Source organism: Nomascus leucogenys, chromosome 15 (genome assembly GCF_006542625.1).
Source record: "Nomascus leucogenys isolate Asia chromosome 15, Asia_NLE_v1, whole genome shotgun sequence".
Classification (NCBI taxonomy): Eukaryota; Metazoa; Chordata; class Mammalia; order Primates; family Hylobatidae; genus Nomascus; species Nomascus leucogenys.
The window spans coordinates 17,717,829-17,733,323 of record NC_044395.1 but is presented as its reverse complement, the minus strand read 5'-3'; the positions used below and the strand labels follow the sequence as shown (position 1 = coordinate 17,733,323).

The 15,495-nt window shown below is 45.1% G+C and overlaps 1 protein-coding gene across 7 annotated transcripts in view; it reads right to left on the bottom strand.

Moving 5' to 3' along the window:
- Nucleotides 1-11,914, bottom strand: part of SIK3 (SIK family kinase 3) — a 267,686-nt gene extending 255,772 nt beyond the window's left edge. For 5 of the 7 annotated variants that reach the window (XM_030829422.1, XM_030829424.1, XM_030829419.1 and 2 more), the window contains exon 1: nt 11,602-11,914. In XM_030829422.1, the coding sequence (XP_030685282.1) occupies nt 11,602-11,874 (273 nt within the window). In that variant the 5' untranslated portion in view covers nt 11,875-11,914. The remainder of the gene's footprint in view (nt 1-11,601) is intronic. The other 2 variants (XM_030829420.1, XM_030829423.1) reach the window with 1 other exon arrangement.
- Nucleotides 11,915-15,495: the final 3,581 nt, after the last annotated feature.

Below are 15,495 nucleotides of genomic sequence, written 5' to 3'. Positions count from 1 at the left end.
AGTCCCAGCTACTTGGGAGGCCGAGGCAGGAGAATCTCTTGAACCCAGGCAGGCAGAGTTCCAGTGAGCGGAGACTGCACCACTGCACTCCAGCCTGGGTGACAGAGCTAGACTCCGTCTCAAAAATAAAATAAAATAAAAAAGTCAATGGCGAGGCCAGGTGCAATGGCTCACTCCTGTAATCCCAGCACTTTGGGAGGTCGAGGCAGGCGGATCACAAAGTCAGGAGTTGGAGAGCAGCCTGACTAACATGGTGAAACCCCGTCTCTACTAAAAATACAAAAATTAGCCAGGTGCGGTGGCGCGTGCCTGTAATCCCAGCTACTGAGGAGGCTGAGGCAGGAGAATCACTTGAACCCGAGAGGCGGAGGTTGCAGTGAGCCAAGATCATGCCATTGTACTCCAGCCTGGACAACAGAGCGAGACTCCATCTCAAAAAAAAAAAAAAAAAAACACCAATGGTTTGGGTGATCAAGAGTCTGTTTCTCATTAACCTTTCTTCTTCCCTTCAGCAGTTTCTCCAGTTTGGGTTTTTGTCCCTTTATCAAAGATCAGGAGAGAATGATATTTATAAAAAGCAAGTAAAGGGTTAGACTTGGCTGGGTGCGGTGGCTCATGCCTGTAATACCAGCACTCTGAGAGGCTGAGGCGGGTGGATCACTTGAGGTCAGGAGTTCAAGACCAGCCTGGCCAACATGGTGAAACCCCATCTCTATTAAAATACAAAAATTAGCCAGGCGTGGCTGTGGGCGCCTGTAATCCCAGCTACTAGGGAGGCTGAGGCAAGAGAATCGCCTGAACCCAGGAGGCGGAGGTTGCAGTGCGCCGAGATCGCACCACTGCACTCCAGCCTGGGCGACAGAGCAAGCCTCTGTCTCAAAAAAAAAAAAAAAAAAAGTTAGACTTACACTTGAATTCTTTTCCTTTCTCTTCCAGGTTTGGTACAGGGAAAGATGGATTACACAGCTGCTATAACCTTCTCCTGACTTGTACTGTATCTATGGGACTAGGTTTAGAGGTGTAGTAGAGACTTAAAAGCCCTACACCCCCAAGCCAACAAAGGTAGATGGGGAGACAGACAAGATAAAGAGAGCCAGTGTGGCTGGCAGTGAGCCAAGCCTGCTCATACACTGCTCAGGAGGTTAACTCTAGTGCAGTCTTTCTGGAAAGCAATGTGGCAATATACATATTAGGTGCTGTACAAGCATGTGTTCCCTTTGGCACAGTAATTTCCCTTTCAACAATATATCCAGAGCAAAAAATCAGAAGTACATCAAAGACTTGTGCACAACAATGGTTATCACAGAAAATTTGTAAAGTGAAAAACTAGAAAGAAAATTATAAAAAAGATTCAAAAAATAACAGCAATGTTATGGTAAAGTACACACACATTAAAACTGATGTTGGCCAGGCGCGATGGCTCACATCCGTAATCCCAACACTTTGGGAAGCCAAAGAGGGAGGATCATTTGAGCCCAGGAGTTCAAGACCAGCCTAGCAACATAGCAAGACCCCCATCTCTACTAAAAATAAAATTTTTTAAAATTAGCTGGGCATGGTGGCATGCACCTGTAGTCCCAGATACTCAGGAGGCTGAGGTAGAAGGATGACTTGAACCTAGGAGGTGGAGGCTGCAGTGAGCCATGATCACATCACTGCACTCCAGCCTTAGGTGACAAAGCGAGAACCTATCTCAAAAAAAAAAAAAAAAAAAAACTAAAGGATTTGAATTTAAATTGCAGGACTTACTTTAGATACACTGATCTTCCTAATAATAAAAGTTTGAGATATGCCAAAAAATCAATTACTAGCCCAGAAAAGCTGTGAAATCTCCTTACTCAGACATTTGTGAGAAAAAGGTAGAAAATTACTTTTCTTTAGCATCTTAACTATAGATAGGAAATTCCAATAGTAAAAGTCAAAGATGTATTAAGGGTATAAAAACAAACTCAGCTCTTATTTTTAATCCTTATATTCATGTACTCAAAGAATATCTGCAGACATTGCACTAAACATAAGGAATACAGCAGTGAATAACAGATTAAAATTCCTGCCCCCACAGGGCTTACATTAGATTATCACACCGTGCCATCCTAATGAGCAGTATAAGTTAGGTTAGGTATTTTTATTTTGTCCTTTTTTTTTTTTGACAAGTGCTCTGGCTCTGTTGCCCAGGCTGGAGTTCAGTGGCGCGATCATAGCTCAAGTGATCTCCTAGGCTCAAGTGATCCTCCCAACTCAGCCTCCTGAGTAGCTGGGACCACAGGCATGCACCACCACACCCCTGCTTATTTTTATTATTATTATTTGTAGAGATAAGGTCTCACTATGTTGCCCAGGCTGGTCTCCCAACTCTGGGACTCAAGTGATCCTCCTGCCTCAGCCTCCCAAAGTGCTGGGATTACAGGCATGAACCACTGCATCTAAGCCAGGTATTTTCTTTTTTTTACTTTTAAGTAAAATTATGCTTGGAAATTTCAAGTATGTCAAAGCACTGTCAGAAAATAAATGGCATCTAGCACTTGGACTAATCCAGAGATGCCCTTAATAAATGTTTATAAGAGTAAGAAACTGGCCAGGCGCGGTGGCTCACGCCTGTAATCCCAGCACTTTGGGAGGCCGAGGCGGGCGGATCATGAGGTCAGGAGATTGAGACCAGCCTAGCTAACATGGTGAAACCCCGTCTCTATTAAAAATACAAAAAATTAGCTGGGCGTGGCGGCAGGCGCCTGTAGTCCCAGCTACTCGGGAGGCTGAGGCCGGAGAATGGCGTGAACCCGAGAGGTGGAGCTTGCACTCCAGCCTGGGCGACAGAGTGAGACTCCGTCTCAAAAAAAAAAAAAAAAAAAAAAAAAAAGACTAAGAAACTGTGTGACTCAGGTATTGGGGTGGCAGGAAGACTTACTCCATTTCACTGAATGCTCCTTTGTACCTTTTGAATTTGGGGCCATATATCATCCATTTCTATTTCTGATAATTTTGCACGTTTATTGGACGGATGGATGGATGGATGATGGATGGATGGATGGATGGATGGATGGATGGATGGATGGATGGAATAAAAAATTTCTTCTCCAAAAAATTCTGTCTCAAGAAATGTGGGTAACTAACCTACATTTTCACATTCAATTCTTCTGGGGGGAGCTATGAAAAGTAAAGTATACTGCTGGTAAACATGCGCTGGAGCTGAAACTAGACAGAAATTTGATAATTTTTCAGAACTTCATCAAAACCTAAATTTAGTTTAAAATAACTGGCCCAAAGTATCCAACTGAGTGAACTCAGCCCACACAGACAAGCTTCAACAGGCAATGAGTCTGCTTCTCTTTCCGTTTCAACTTCTGGGAAATGTGGCTAAGTATTCACAATCTGATTCCTACCTCTTTGAAAAGCCTAAGTCTGAGATAAAATACCATCAGTGTCCAGAGGCTCCTTGTCTACCACGGATCACACACCTGCTAAACACAAATATGTTCCTAACATAACTTAGTGATGGCTCATCCAACAGTTCTGTACTCGCTTCCGCAATTCTATTCTGAACAGATCCAAAAGAAGTCTTTCAAGCTAATTCATTTAAGACTGTTGAGACTTCTCAAGGACTTTGCCTACGCCATTTATTTAGCAATGTTTTATTAGATTAGGATAAAAGCCCATTTGAATGTATATAATTTTCACTCTCTTGATGTTATCAGTCATCCACGGGACTCTATGACTATACTATTATCCCAGAAAGGGACCAAGCTACTCGCTATTAGGAGGAGCCAGGGACTCACCTACCTGATAGGTGAGATCATTCATCTGGAGAACAGCCATAGCCCACAGACCAGAAACTAGAACTATATTAAGAAGAATTCCTTCTTGTGTTTACTTAGGATAATGAAAAAAAAAAAAAAAAAGAGGAACCCTTGATATAAGTGGTTCTCTTGACCCTCACCTGTGTCATCAAGGTGTGTATCTAGATGACCAGTTCTCTTAATGAGTTATAAGATGTCACCATCCCTGGAAAGCGTTAGTCATTTAATAAGTGAGGAGCCCATCTAAGAAACATACCCTCAAAGGTAGATCTGACCAGCCCAGCAGAACAAATGTATAATTACCAATATTCCCTAGGAGTTAGCTAGATATAATGACATGAGAAAACTACATAAGGCAGACTGCTTTTATGGTCATTGCATGCTGTGTTTACTTCTTTCCCTTTTTATTTTCTTCATATCTCAGTCATGCCAAGGGGCATCTGACTAGCAGATTTAAAGGCAAAGCAGTAGACCCTTAGGGTACTAAAGGTTAGTGGCAAGGGTGACAGAGTGGTATAATGCCAAAGAACAGGTAAAATACAGGGTTGGAAAATTTACTCTTCCTCTCTACTCGGAAATGTTTCCTCTCATCATGACATCTTGCTTTTGGTTTGTCTTATAGAAAGGATAAATATCTTAGACTTTAATTGGTATAGGTGTATCTCGCTTCCCCAGTAGAAGAGCAAGTGCTCAGAAGGCAAGGGCAATGATTTCTGTGATTAGAGAAGTCAGGGTAGAATTAAGTAGCAGTAGTGATACCTGGATTCTAACTCCAGCTCCCCCACTAACTAGCTATAAGACTCCAGGAAAATGGGAGTGAGGAGAGAGATGAGCCATGAATCTAATGGATAATTGGTCTAAATGACTTTAAAAGTCCGTAAAACCCTGAGGTTTTTTTTTGTTCTTTTTTTTTTGAGACGGAGTTTCACTCTTGTTGCCCAGGCTGGAATGCAATGGCACGATCTCGGCTCACTGCAACCTCCGCCTCCTGGGTTTAAGCAATTCTCCCGCCTCAGCCTCCCAAGTAGCTGGGATTACAGGCATGTGCCACCACACCTGGCTAATTTTTTGTATTTTTAGTAAAAATAGGATTTCACCATGTTAGCCAGGCTGGTCTCAAACTCCTGACCTCAGGTGATCCACCTGCCTCAGCCTCCCAAAGTGCTGGAATTACAGGCGTGAGCCACCACACCAGGCAAAACCTGAGATCATAAATTCTGTTAAGTCTGTCTTTCCAGACTCTGGAAAAGACAGAACTAGAATAGAACCTCTCTAAGGTCTTTTTCATGCCCAATAAATCAACAAATACTTGTTGGTTGATCATGCTTAATTTATGTGCAATTTATGTCAATATTCTTTTACAGTGAGAAAGAATATAAGCTGTTAAAACTGAACTCCTCCCTTACGCCAAGAAATGCATCAGAAAGGATTCTTGCTCTTAACCATAAAATAGCCAGCATGAGTTGCTGTTTTTGTTTTGTTTTGTTTTCCTGAGACAGGGTCTCACTCTGTCACCCAGACTGGGATACAATGGTGTGACCATAGTTCACCACAGCCTCAGACTCCTAGGATCAAGTGATCCTCCCGCCTCCACCTCCCAAGTAGCTGAGCCTACAGGTGCGCAACACCACACCCAGCTAATTTTTAAATTGTTTGTAGAGATGGGATCTCACTATGTTGCCCAGGCTGGTCTTGAACTCCTGGCCTCAAGTGATCCTCCTGCCTCATCCCCCCCAAAGCACTGGAATTACAGGCATAAGCTACCACATCCAGCCACGTTTTAAAAACATAAATTAGGTGATATTAGTGTTCTGCTTGATACTCTCTGATATCACCCCCCGTGTCACACCCAATTCCATAAAATGGCCATAAGACCCAGATGATCTGGCCCCTCCTACATGTCTGGCCTCATCCTTTCCCATCCTTCCACTTGTCCGCTAAGGTACCATGGCATCATGACCTTGTGTCTAATCTTTGGCCAAACCAAGCTCACTTCTGCCCCATGGCCTTTGCACATGCCATTCCTTCTGTAAGGAACGTTCTGTCTTCCAAATCTTCCCAGGTTGGCTTTTGCTCATCACTCAGGTCTCAGCTCAAATATCATCATCTGGGAAAGAAAGGTCTTCCCTGACCACTCTATCTGAGGCAGCAGCCCTCCCCAGGCATTCTCTAGTCCATTTATTTTCTTCCTGGTATTCATTCCTATATGAAATTTTTAATTTTTTCATATGTTCTTGTCTGTCTCCTTGTACTAGAAAGCTCCAGAAGGGCAGATGCTTTTTGTCTCCCTTGTTCATTGGTGCACTCCAGACCCTAGAATGGAACCTGACAAAAAATTTGCATTCAATAAATGTGTGGAATGAATAAATGATTAAGGGAAAGGTTCCATCTCTATGCAGATGTCTTAGGTGTTGTTTTACAGTTACAGTGGCTCTGGTGAGTAGAAAGCATTTCTTTTTCTTTTCAAAGCATCCATTTTGTTCTCTTTTATGCGATGAACTAGAAAACATTAGCCAGATTGAAGCCTGAAAAATGAAAACAGCACTTCTGGCACAGAAATAACTAGTCCGGGCACCTCTGGCTTGAGCGAGATCTATGACTTTCTAGGGAGCTGGCACCAAAGTCGAAATGTTAAAATAAACATCTTTGATGTTGAAAGTGGAATACTGGTATTTTGACTCTGGAGAGAATAGTCTCAATCAGTCTTAGCTCTTTACAAAATTTCAAAAACATTTAGCAACCCCATCACCACTGTATCAAACTGAACATAGTCATCCTTCAATAGTCACTTCTAGATTATCTAGGGATGGGGCTATCTTCCTCAAATGTATCTAATGTAAATTTTGCTTTCAATTTCTTTTTGACATAATTCTCTCCTACTTACCAATGAAATCTTGTTTTCAGTTTTCTAATGGGTGAAAGCATTATCTCATGTGCTTCATTAAACTCTTCTTTAGAGGTGAAAATAATGCTTTTAGCCCACTTTGACTTGTTCTCCTCATGGAAATGAGTTTGCACTAAACCACACAGATGTGTCTGGCTAGTCAATATCTGGAAAGGGGTCATAGAGCAAAAGGTCTTCTCTACGTAATATTTAAAGTTAAGAATTCTGACCTTGGCCTTCTAAGGCCCTTGCCTGTGCCTGTGCATAAGGGCAAATGTGTCCTTCAGCTTGCAGGAACATTTCTTAAACATTTCACTTAAACCGAATTTAACTGGACCTCTAAAGGAAAGACTGCACTCACCTCTGTTCCATCATCAACATAACAAAAGTTAGTTACACAAAACACACTGAAAATTCAAGGCAGCCCAAAGCAAAAGCCAGTGTTAGTCACAGTTTTCATTAGATAAGTCGCACTGCTGTTTAAAAAAAAAAAAAGTTTAACTAATGAAAATTTATGTTTTAAAATGCCAATTTCATGAAATTAGCCAGCCTGTACCCCATACAAATTAAATCCAACTATCGCAAAGTGGCATCTGAAATAGTAGCAAACTTTTTTTTACCATGAAAGTCTATCGTCAGGATGGCATCTACCTACACAAAACTAATGGCATATGCATTCATGAATCGTGCCCAAGGGGTGAGAAGCAAAAAAAGGAGGACTATTATTATGTCCATAATATTATAATGTTACTACAACACCTGATGATGATGATGATGGTAATATTTATGTCATGCTATTAGGGCACCATGCTGCTCTAAGAGCTTTACATACACTATCTTCTTTAATCTTCGTAACACCTAAACTTCTGAGGTAAGTACTATTGTCATCCCACTTTACAGATGAGGAAACCCAAGCACACAGAAGTTAAATAACTTCTCACAGCCTAAGAATACCCAACTATTAAGCAGCAAAAGATTCAAACTCAGGTTGCTTTATCCAAAGCTGGAACTCTTACCACAAACCAGTAACAGGCAAGTGATATATATTTGTTGAAATATAGTTTAAACATATTTGACCAAAGGCTTTTATAGTCATGCATACTTTAAAAAATGCATACGGCCCAAGCATTTGGGTTACAGACTTATGCCTGTAATCCCAGCACTTTGGGAGGCTGAAGCGGGAGGATCACTTGAGTCCAGAAGTTCAAGACCAGCCTGGGCAACATAATGAGACCCACCTCTACAAAAAAAATTTAAAAATTAACCAGGTGTGGTGGTGTAAGCCTGTAGTCCCAGCTACTTAGGAAGCTGAGGCAGGAGGATCTCCTGAGCCTGGGAGTTGGAGGTTACCATGAACTCTGACAGTGTCACTGCACTCTAGCCTGAGTGACAGAGTAAGACCCTGCCCCAATATTTTAAAAAAGGAAAAAAAATGCATACAAAATCTATCTACTGTTTGTTCCCAATCATCCAACTAGTGAAGGTATAATTAGGCACAGGCAACAGACTACCTGCAACTTGAGAGCAGAAAACATTCTTTTTTAAAAATATCTTTAATACTTTATAGTTTCCTACCAAAAAAAACAAGAGCCAGAGAACCTCAGGCTAAGTAAGGCTCTTCCAAAAAAAAAAGGAAATCAAAGCAGGTAGGACAAAGACAGCCAGGGTGAGCTACTAACCAAAGTATGTCACAGCTGAACATTCTCTCCTGGTAACTGTTCTGCAGTGCCGCTCTAAGCACTGCAGTGCTGCCAATATGAAGTCTGAGCTCATGAATGCCGTGCTGCAAAAGTAACCAACAACCAAATAGGAAAAGCTTCACTTTTCTCTACTGATTTTATTCATCCCAGGATCCCACTCTAGAATGTTTGAGAGTTAACAGAATTTGGGAAAGGGCCAGCTTAACCACGCAGTATTGGATGGAGTGCAGTATCCTACTCAATAAATGAGGTTTACTTTAGTCTCTTAGTTCTTGGAATGGGTCATGTGTGTTTAAAAGGAGGGTGATCATAATTATTTCTGATGTTCAGAAAATACCTATTACCCAACCTCCTTCAGCCAACACAAGTATCATCTGAATTACCTCTGTCTGACTGTTATATATGGTTATAGGAAAACCCAGACCATTTCCTACAAGGGGAAAAAAAATCACACACCTCTAAAAGACAAAACAACAAATGATACATTCTGGAAACAGATGGGGGGAAAAAATAACTCTCTGTTTCCAAATGACCCCTCTGCAGAAGTAAGATAAAGGCTGCAGTAATTGGGGAGAAAAAAAATCAACCTGAGTTAACTGAAGCAGCAGCTTCGGCAACTTCTAGTACCTATGCACCTTCACCACCGTTATATAACCAAACCATAACCTTAATAGGCCATCATACTGTATATCGACAGCTGTTAGGCACATCTAAGCTGTCAGCATTTGAGAACCCCTTCCAAAGTGGATTCAGAGAAGCATGGAGCAAGCCAAAATATGCTCCTGGTTCACCCAGAGCACATGACAACTCCTTGTGAATTAAGCTTCACTCATGTAGTCAGAGTAATTTAAGCAGCAAAAGATATAGCACTTGTAACTGTAACTAGGAAATTGCACACTGCTACAGAAACACAAATGAATGCTGGTGTGGCTCCTTCACACATGCAACTCATTGTCCAAGCCATTTCAGTCTCATTCAAGACTTTGAATATTTCCATACATAGGAATTGCATAACTGCATACCACAAATGATCAAAGATAAAAACCAACATAAACAGTGACACCCGTTTGTAAACAGGCCAATGTTTAAAATGCTGCAGTCCTAAAGGATACCAAGGACTCAGAGAAAAACTAGGAAAAACACACGCACGCACACATACACACACATGAAAATTAGAAAGCGGGCAGACCAGCCATAATTAGGCACTGGCTTTGCTGACTACTGAAGATAGAAATGTCTCTTTTATATTAAAGCCAAGAATCAACTGTTTGCAATTACATTTACGAAAACATTCAACCCTGTCTGTAACAGATTTTATCAATATTTTGGTGTATCCAAGGGCTGGAAGATTCAAAATTCTTTAAATCATGAAACCATAAACCAGGCAACCAATTAAGTTCATGGAGACTATCCCCCAGAGGTCAGAGCAAAATAACCACAGGAGCACAAAGTGATTACACAGAAAATAGGCAGAAAAAAAGGAAAGAAATAGCAAAACAAGGAACAAGGCATATTGTTTGTAAATATAAGTTTCCCTTGGCTAATAGTCAACTAAACTGGAAACACGGTGAAGGGCCGGGGTGGCAAGTGAGGAGTACACCAAAGTCTTGGCTCAATCGACTTCCCCTCAGGGTCTGAGGGAGCCCTGGACTTTGGTATCTCATTCAGCTCTGACCTGCAGACTTGAGGCCCTGTGATAAAAACGGACAAAAAGGCTGAAGAGGGCCCTCCAGAGGAAGTGAAACTGACCAATCAATTCGCCACAGCCACCCACCCCAATACCCTGGTAAGAAGGGCGCCTTGTAGCCTCAGGCAGAAAGATGGTGGGGAAGGAACTTCAGGTTGCAAGTGATCAGGAGAGAAGGCCTAGATAAGTCACTGGCTTCAGAAAACAAGCCCCCGCCATAAAAGCAAAAACAAGGTAGGTCATGACAACCAGAGGCTAGGCTGAGGAGGTGAGGGGAATTGATGTGGCTTTGGTAGGAGGGGGCAGCAGCTGTAAGGGTTCTTCATTCCTCAGGTTGAGGGAAAACATAAGCTGCAGTTTTAAACATAATGAATGACTACATTAAAAGTATTCATTCAAGTAAGATATTGAGCAAAGAAAATTTTAGAGTAAAAATGGGCTTCGCGGGTTCCACCAAAACCAAAAGATTCCTCCTGATGTCTCAGATTCCAATCCTCCCAACGAAGGCTACATGAAAGTGCTACCATATTTCCTCAAAGAAAGAATTTTACATGCATACATATATAGCTTCCTAATTGACCTTGGCCAATTTCACTCCTATAGCGCCTCAAATCCCTTTGAGAACTAAGGGCTCGATGAGTGTAATCTCCCGGTGTCTGGGTTCTTCAATCATAAGCTTCCCCCTGACCAGTAAAAGCCCACCCTGGGTTCTACAAAGCCCACAATTGCCGACCCTCCAACAACTAAAAATAACCAGCAATCAGCTCTCCCAAATTGTTTAACCCCTGACTACCTAGTGCCATCATAAACCTAGTGCCACCCCCCACCCCCACCTCACTCCCCCATTCCCTGGGCCCCTTCCTGTGGACAAGCAAAGCAATTTCCCCCTTATTTCCCCATTTTCCTCATTGCCTCCTCCACTAATCGTGTCTCCTCGGGATCCCCTTCGCACCATCTATCAGTCTTAGATGATCAAATGCGGATTCCTATCTCTGTCTTAAGGCACCAGGATCCTGGGACCTTCCAGCACCCTGCGGACGTGCACATCCCCAGTCCGTGCCCCAGCCGTCCCGGGTCCCCTTACAAGCCCGGGTCTGCCACTTTACCCTTGTTTTCCCCCATCCTCCGGGTCCACATTTCATATGCCCCTGCCCTCATTCCCTTATGATTCCCTAGCTGCTGGTTCCAGAGTCTTCTGGGCTTACAGTCTCCCGGCCCTCGGGGAGTTCCGACCCCTTCTTTCCAATCATCCCCTTTACCCCTGCCCTCAGCCCCGAGGACCCCTCCCCGCGCCCGGCTCCTGGGCTCCCAGGGCCGGTGCTCTGTGCCCCCGGCCCCCTGCTTGGAGTTCCGCCGTCTCGAGTCCCAGGTGTCCCTAGCTCCGCGCCCGCCCCGCCGCGGCCGGCCCCCTCCCGCCTCCCGGCCCCCAACGTTCCCACCACGCGCCGCGCTCGCCGCCCCGACCCCCCGACTGGGGGCGCGGACCTCTCCCGGCCCCGCCACGCTCCTACGGCCGCCCGGCCCCTGCGCCGGTACCTTGGCCTTGGTGACGAGGTGCGTGGCCCGCTTGACCACCGCGAAGTTGCCCTTGCCGATGGTGCGGTCGATCTCGTAGTAGCCGATACGGGCGGGCATGGGTCCGCGGGAGGCCGGGGCTGGGGGACGCGGCTGGCCGGCCGCGGGGGACACGGCAGCGGGGGCGGCTGGGGACCCCGGCGCGGGCGGTGGCAGCAGGCGGCCCGCGGGCCCGGCTCCCCCCGTCCCGGCCCCGGCAGCCCCGCCAGCTCCGCTCGCCGCCGCCGCCGCCATCTTGTTGTGCAGTGAAACCTCCGGGGCCGCGGGGAGCCGGCTCGGGGGAGGGGGCAAGGGGGGGCGGGAAAGCGGGTGGGGGGGAAGCGGACGTCACTCGGGGAGGCGGGGCGCCTTCGCCGCCCGGCGCCCGGCTCCATGGCAACCGCGGGTCACGTGCCGACGCGCGTCACTGCCCGGAGCCATGGCAACCGTGACCTCACCGGCGGGCTCGACCTTCCCGCGTGGGCCCCGGTTGCTGAGGCACTGGCTCCCGGGTGCCCCCCTCCGGGAGCTGGCAGTGGGAACCTCCGATGGGCCCCCAACCTCGAAGCCTCTGCCACCTTTCCCGAGTCGGGGGCGCAGGATGCCCGACCCAAAGCGAACCCCCCACCGCCGCTCGAGTCGCCAATGTGACCTCTACTGTGACCTCTGTCCCAGTTCAACGATCACCCAACCTCCCTTAACAAAAAAAAAGTGTTTCCTCATCACCAAAAATACCAGCGTTGTCCCACTTTAGCCCTTGAGGCCACAAATGCAGGAATAGCTACACTCTTTAAGCAACTGTAACCAAGTTGGTAACAACGCAGGGGAATTCTTCGGTAAAATTCCTTCCTCTTACAAAATCCAGCTCACCCTGCACAGTCAACCTAATTGTCACCGAATATAGGAGAATGGGGAAACTAGGATTTGCGTGTTGAAGGGCGGACAAGTCAGTCCAAACAGGCATTCCAGTCATTGGGTGGGTGACAGCCAAAGAAGGTACGTCATTTTCCTTCCTACCACCCCCATCTCTGAACAATTCTACAGGGATGTCTGTCAGAGTGCCTACATACTATTTCTGTTGCTTGTATAACCCTGATGAAGCAGTGGTGCGCATTGTCCAATGAACCACGTCGTGTTTAAAGAACAGTCGGTTAAGCAAAATAAATAAGTAAATAATAAAAATTCCACCCTTCCTAGTGACTCTCCGAGGACATCAAGGTTCATCAAGTTAATAACTCCAGCAATTTCATATCTCTTTTTCTTCTCTTGCCTATTACCTGGCATCTTTCATAGCTCCCAGGCTTCCTCCTCCTCTCTCCACTTCCCTTTATTAAATAGATTAACTTAGCTGCTTTAGGTGAGGGTTGCAGGTAGGAAATCAGACTGTCAACAAAATAGTCTTTGGCAGGCTGGGTGGAAAGGAGGGATTGTGAATATTCCAATGTTAAAATGTATTCCTTCGGACTAGTCCTGATCCATCCATATCTATGTCTCTCTCAATGGTAGAACTGTATTGTCAGGTCACTGCATGCACTGTATTAAAAACTGACACCCAGGGCACTGTAAATGTATGGAAGGAGAACTCATGTTTACTCGCTGACCAAAGAACACTTCCTGGTGCTCCAATTCCCTATCCAACCATGAGTAATCGCTGGGACTTAAGATGGTACAGAGGGGTCATCCCACAATGGTCTTGGATCAATTCCCTGGTAGCCGTTCCAAATTGCCAACACAATTAACACTAATTGGCTCTCTTATTAGCAAATAAGGATAAGAATGAAGTGGGCCTTGGCTTCTTGCATTGGTTAAGCCCTTTCATCAGTTGAGCTCATTCCATCCCAGATAAATGATGGGGTGTGACCTGCCTCTCCTGTCACTTCATGGCTCTCACCTGCCTCTAGCAGGGACTATAACTTTGGTGCTGGGCTGCACAGCTGCAGTTTTTGGGTTTGTTTTTTTTTTTTTTTTTGAGACAGAGTCTCGCTCTGTCACCCAGGCTGGAGTGCAGTGGTGCGATCTCAGCTCACCACAACCTCCACCTCCCAGGTTCAAGCCATTCTCCTGCCTCAGCCTCCCGAGTAGCTGAGACTACAGGCACACACCACCATGCCCGGCTAATTTTTGTATTTTTAGTAGAGACGGGGTTTCAATATGTTGGCCAGCCTGGTCTCGAATTCCTGACCTCGTGATCCACCCGCCTCAGCCTCCTAAAGTGCTGGGATTACAGGCGTGAGCCACTGTGCCCGGCTATAGCTGCAGTTTTACCATCTCCCTGGGCGTCTCAACAGAAACCTTAGCTGGCTAGTAAAGCAAATAAAAAAATCTTTCACTGTGGAAGCTGCAGGAGCAGCACTGAAACCATTCTTACTGGTGACTCTGTGATCACAGAGTGTCCTCCACTAATGGAGGTAATTTGAACATCAAATATCACAACTTTTGCTACTCTCTCAAGAGTGTCAAAAACAAAAACAACTCTGGGAAGGACCTAGAAAATGCAGCATTGTTCTAATTTCCACAGAGAAGAAGCAGATGACTCTTGTCCCTCAATAATGACCAGAACATATGCTGTGTGCTGTGTGTTATGTCACTTATGCTCCTTTCCTGTATAGATTGAGGTCACTAGATGGTGTTTCTGATTGAGACTTTGGTAGAGATTTGCTGGAGATCTCCTTGAAGAATAGTCCTCTTTGGCACAAAGAATATAGAAAATTAGAGAAGGGAGTGATCAAAGGAGATCATCAGGCAAAAAGGAAAATAGTTTAGATGTTTACGTTTAATAAGGATTTATTGAGTACCAAGAACTGAGTTCGGTTCTGAGAGAAACTCAGAGTAAATAATAATAACAATCTGCCACGAATTATGCTAAACAGTGTACCTAAGTGAACTCACTTAATCTTCACAACAACCTAATTAGATGGTTTGTATTCTATCTCTATTTTGCAGATAAGGAAAATGAGGCACATAGGGATTAGGGGAATTGGCCAAAGTCATAGAGCTAGAAAGTGATAGAACTCGGATTAAAACTCAGGCAACCTACCTCTGGAACCTAGGATCTTCCCCATTGTATTATAATCCCTGTCAAGGTAGGAGCCAGTAGGAAAAGTGGTCTCTCCCTTAAGTTCAGGGTGACTGGGCTCAGTTTAAACCCAGGGAAGAAGAGTATTTTGAGAGGTCTTGAAAGCAGGACAGAGCAGGTAGCAGAAGCATATGAATAAAGACAAGACAGTAGGACTGAATGAAGTGCCTGCAATGGCTTCACTTGTAAATAGCACCAAGAAGAGAATCATGGCTTATTGTGTAGAAGTAGAAGTATTTCTGGCCCTTAAGAATACAGGCCTGAGGTCGGGCGCAGTGGCTCACACCTGTAATCCCAGCACCTTAGGAGGCCGAGGCGGGCGGATCACAAGGTCAAGAGATCGAGACCATCCTGGCCAACATGGTGAAACCCCGTCTCTACTAAAAATACAAAAAAAATTAGCCGGGCATGGTGGCACATGCCTGTAATCCCAGCTACTCGGGAGGCTGAGGCAGGAGAATTGCTTGAACCCAGGAGGCAGAGGTTGCAGTGAGCCAAGATCGTGCCACTGCACTCCAGCCTGGCAACAGAGCAAGACTCCATCTCAAAAAAAAAAAAAAGAATAAAAAAGAATACAGGCCTGGCCAGGCACAGTGGCTCACACCTGTAATCCCAGCACTTTGGGAGGATGAGGTGAGCGGATCACTTGAGGCCAGGAGTTCAAGACCAGCCCGGCCAACATGGCAAAACTCCGTATCTACTAAAAATCCTTAAAAACTAGCCAGACTTGGTGGTGCATGCCTGTAATCCCAGCTATTTGGGAGGCTAAGCCACAAGAATTGCTTGAACCCAGGAGGCAA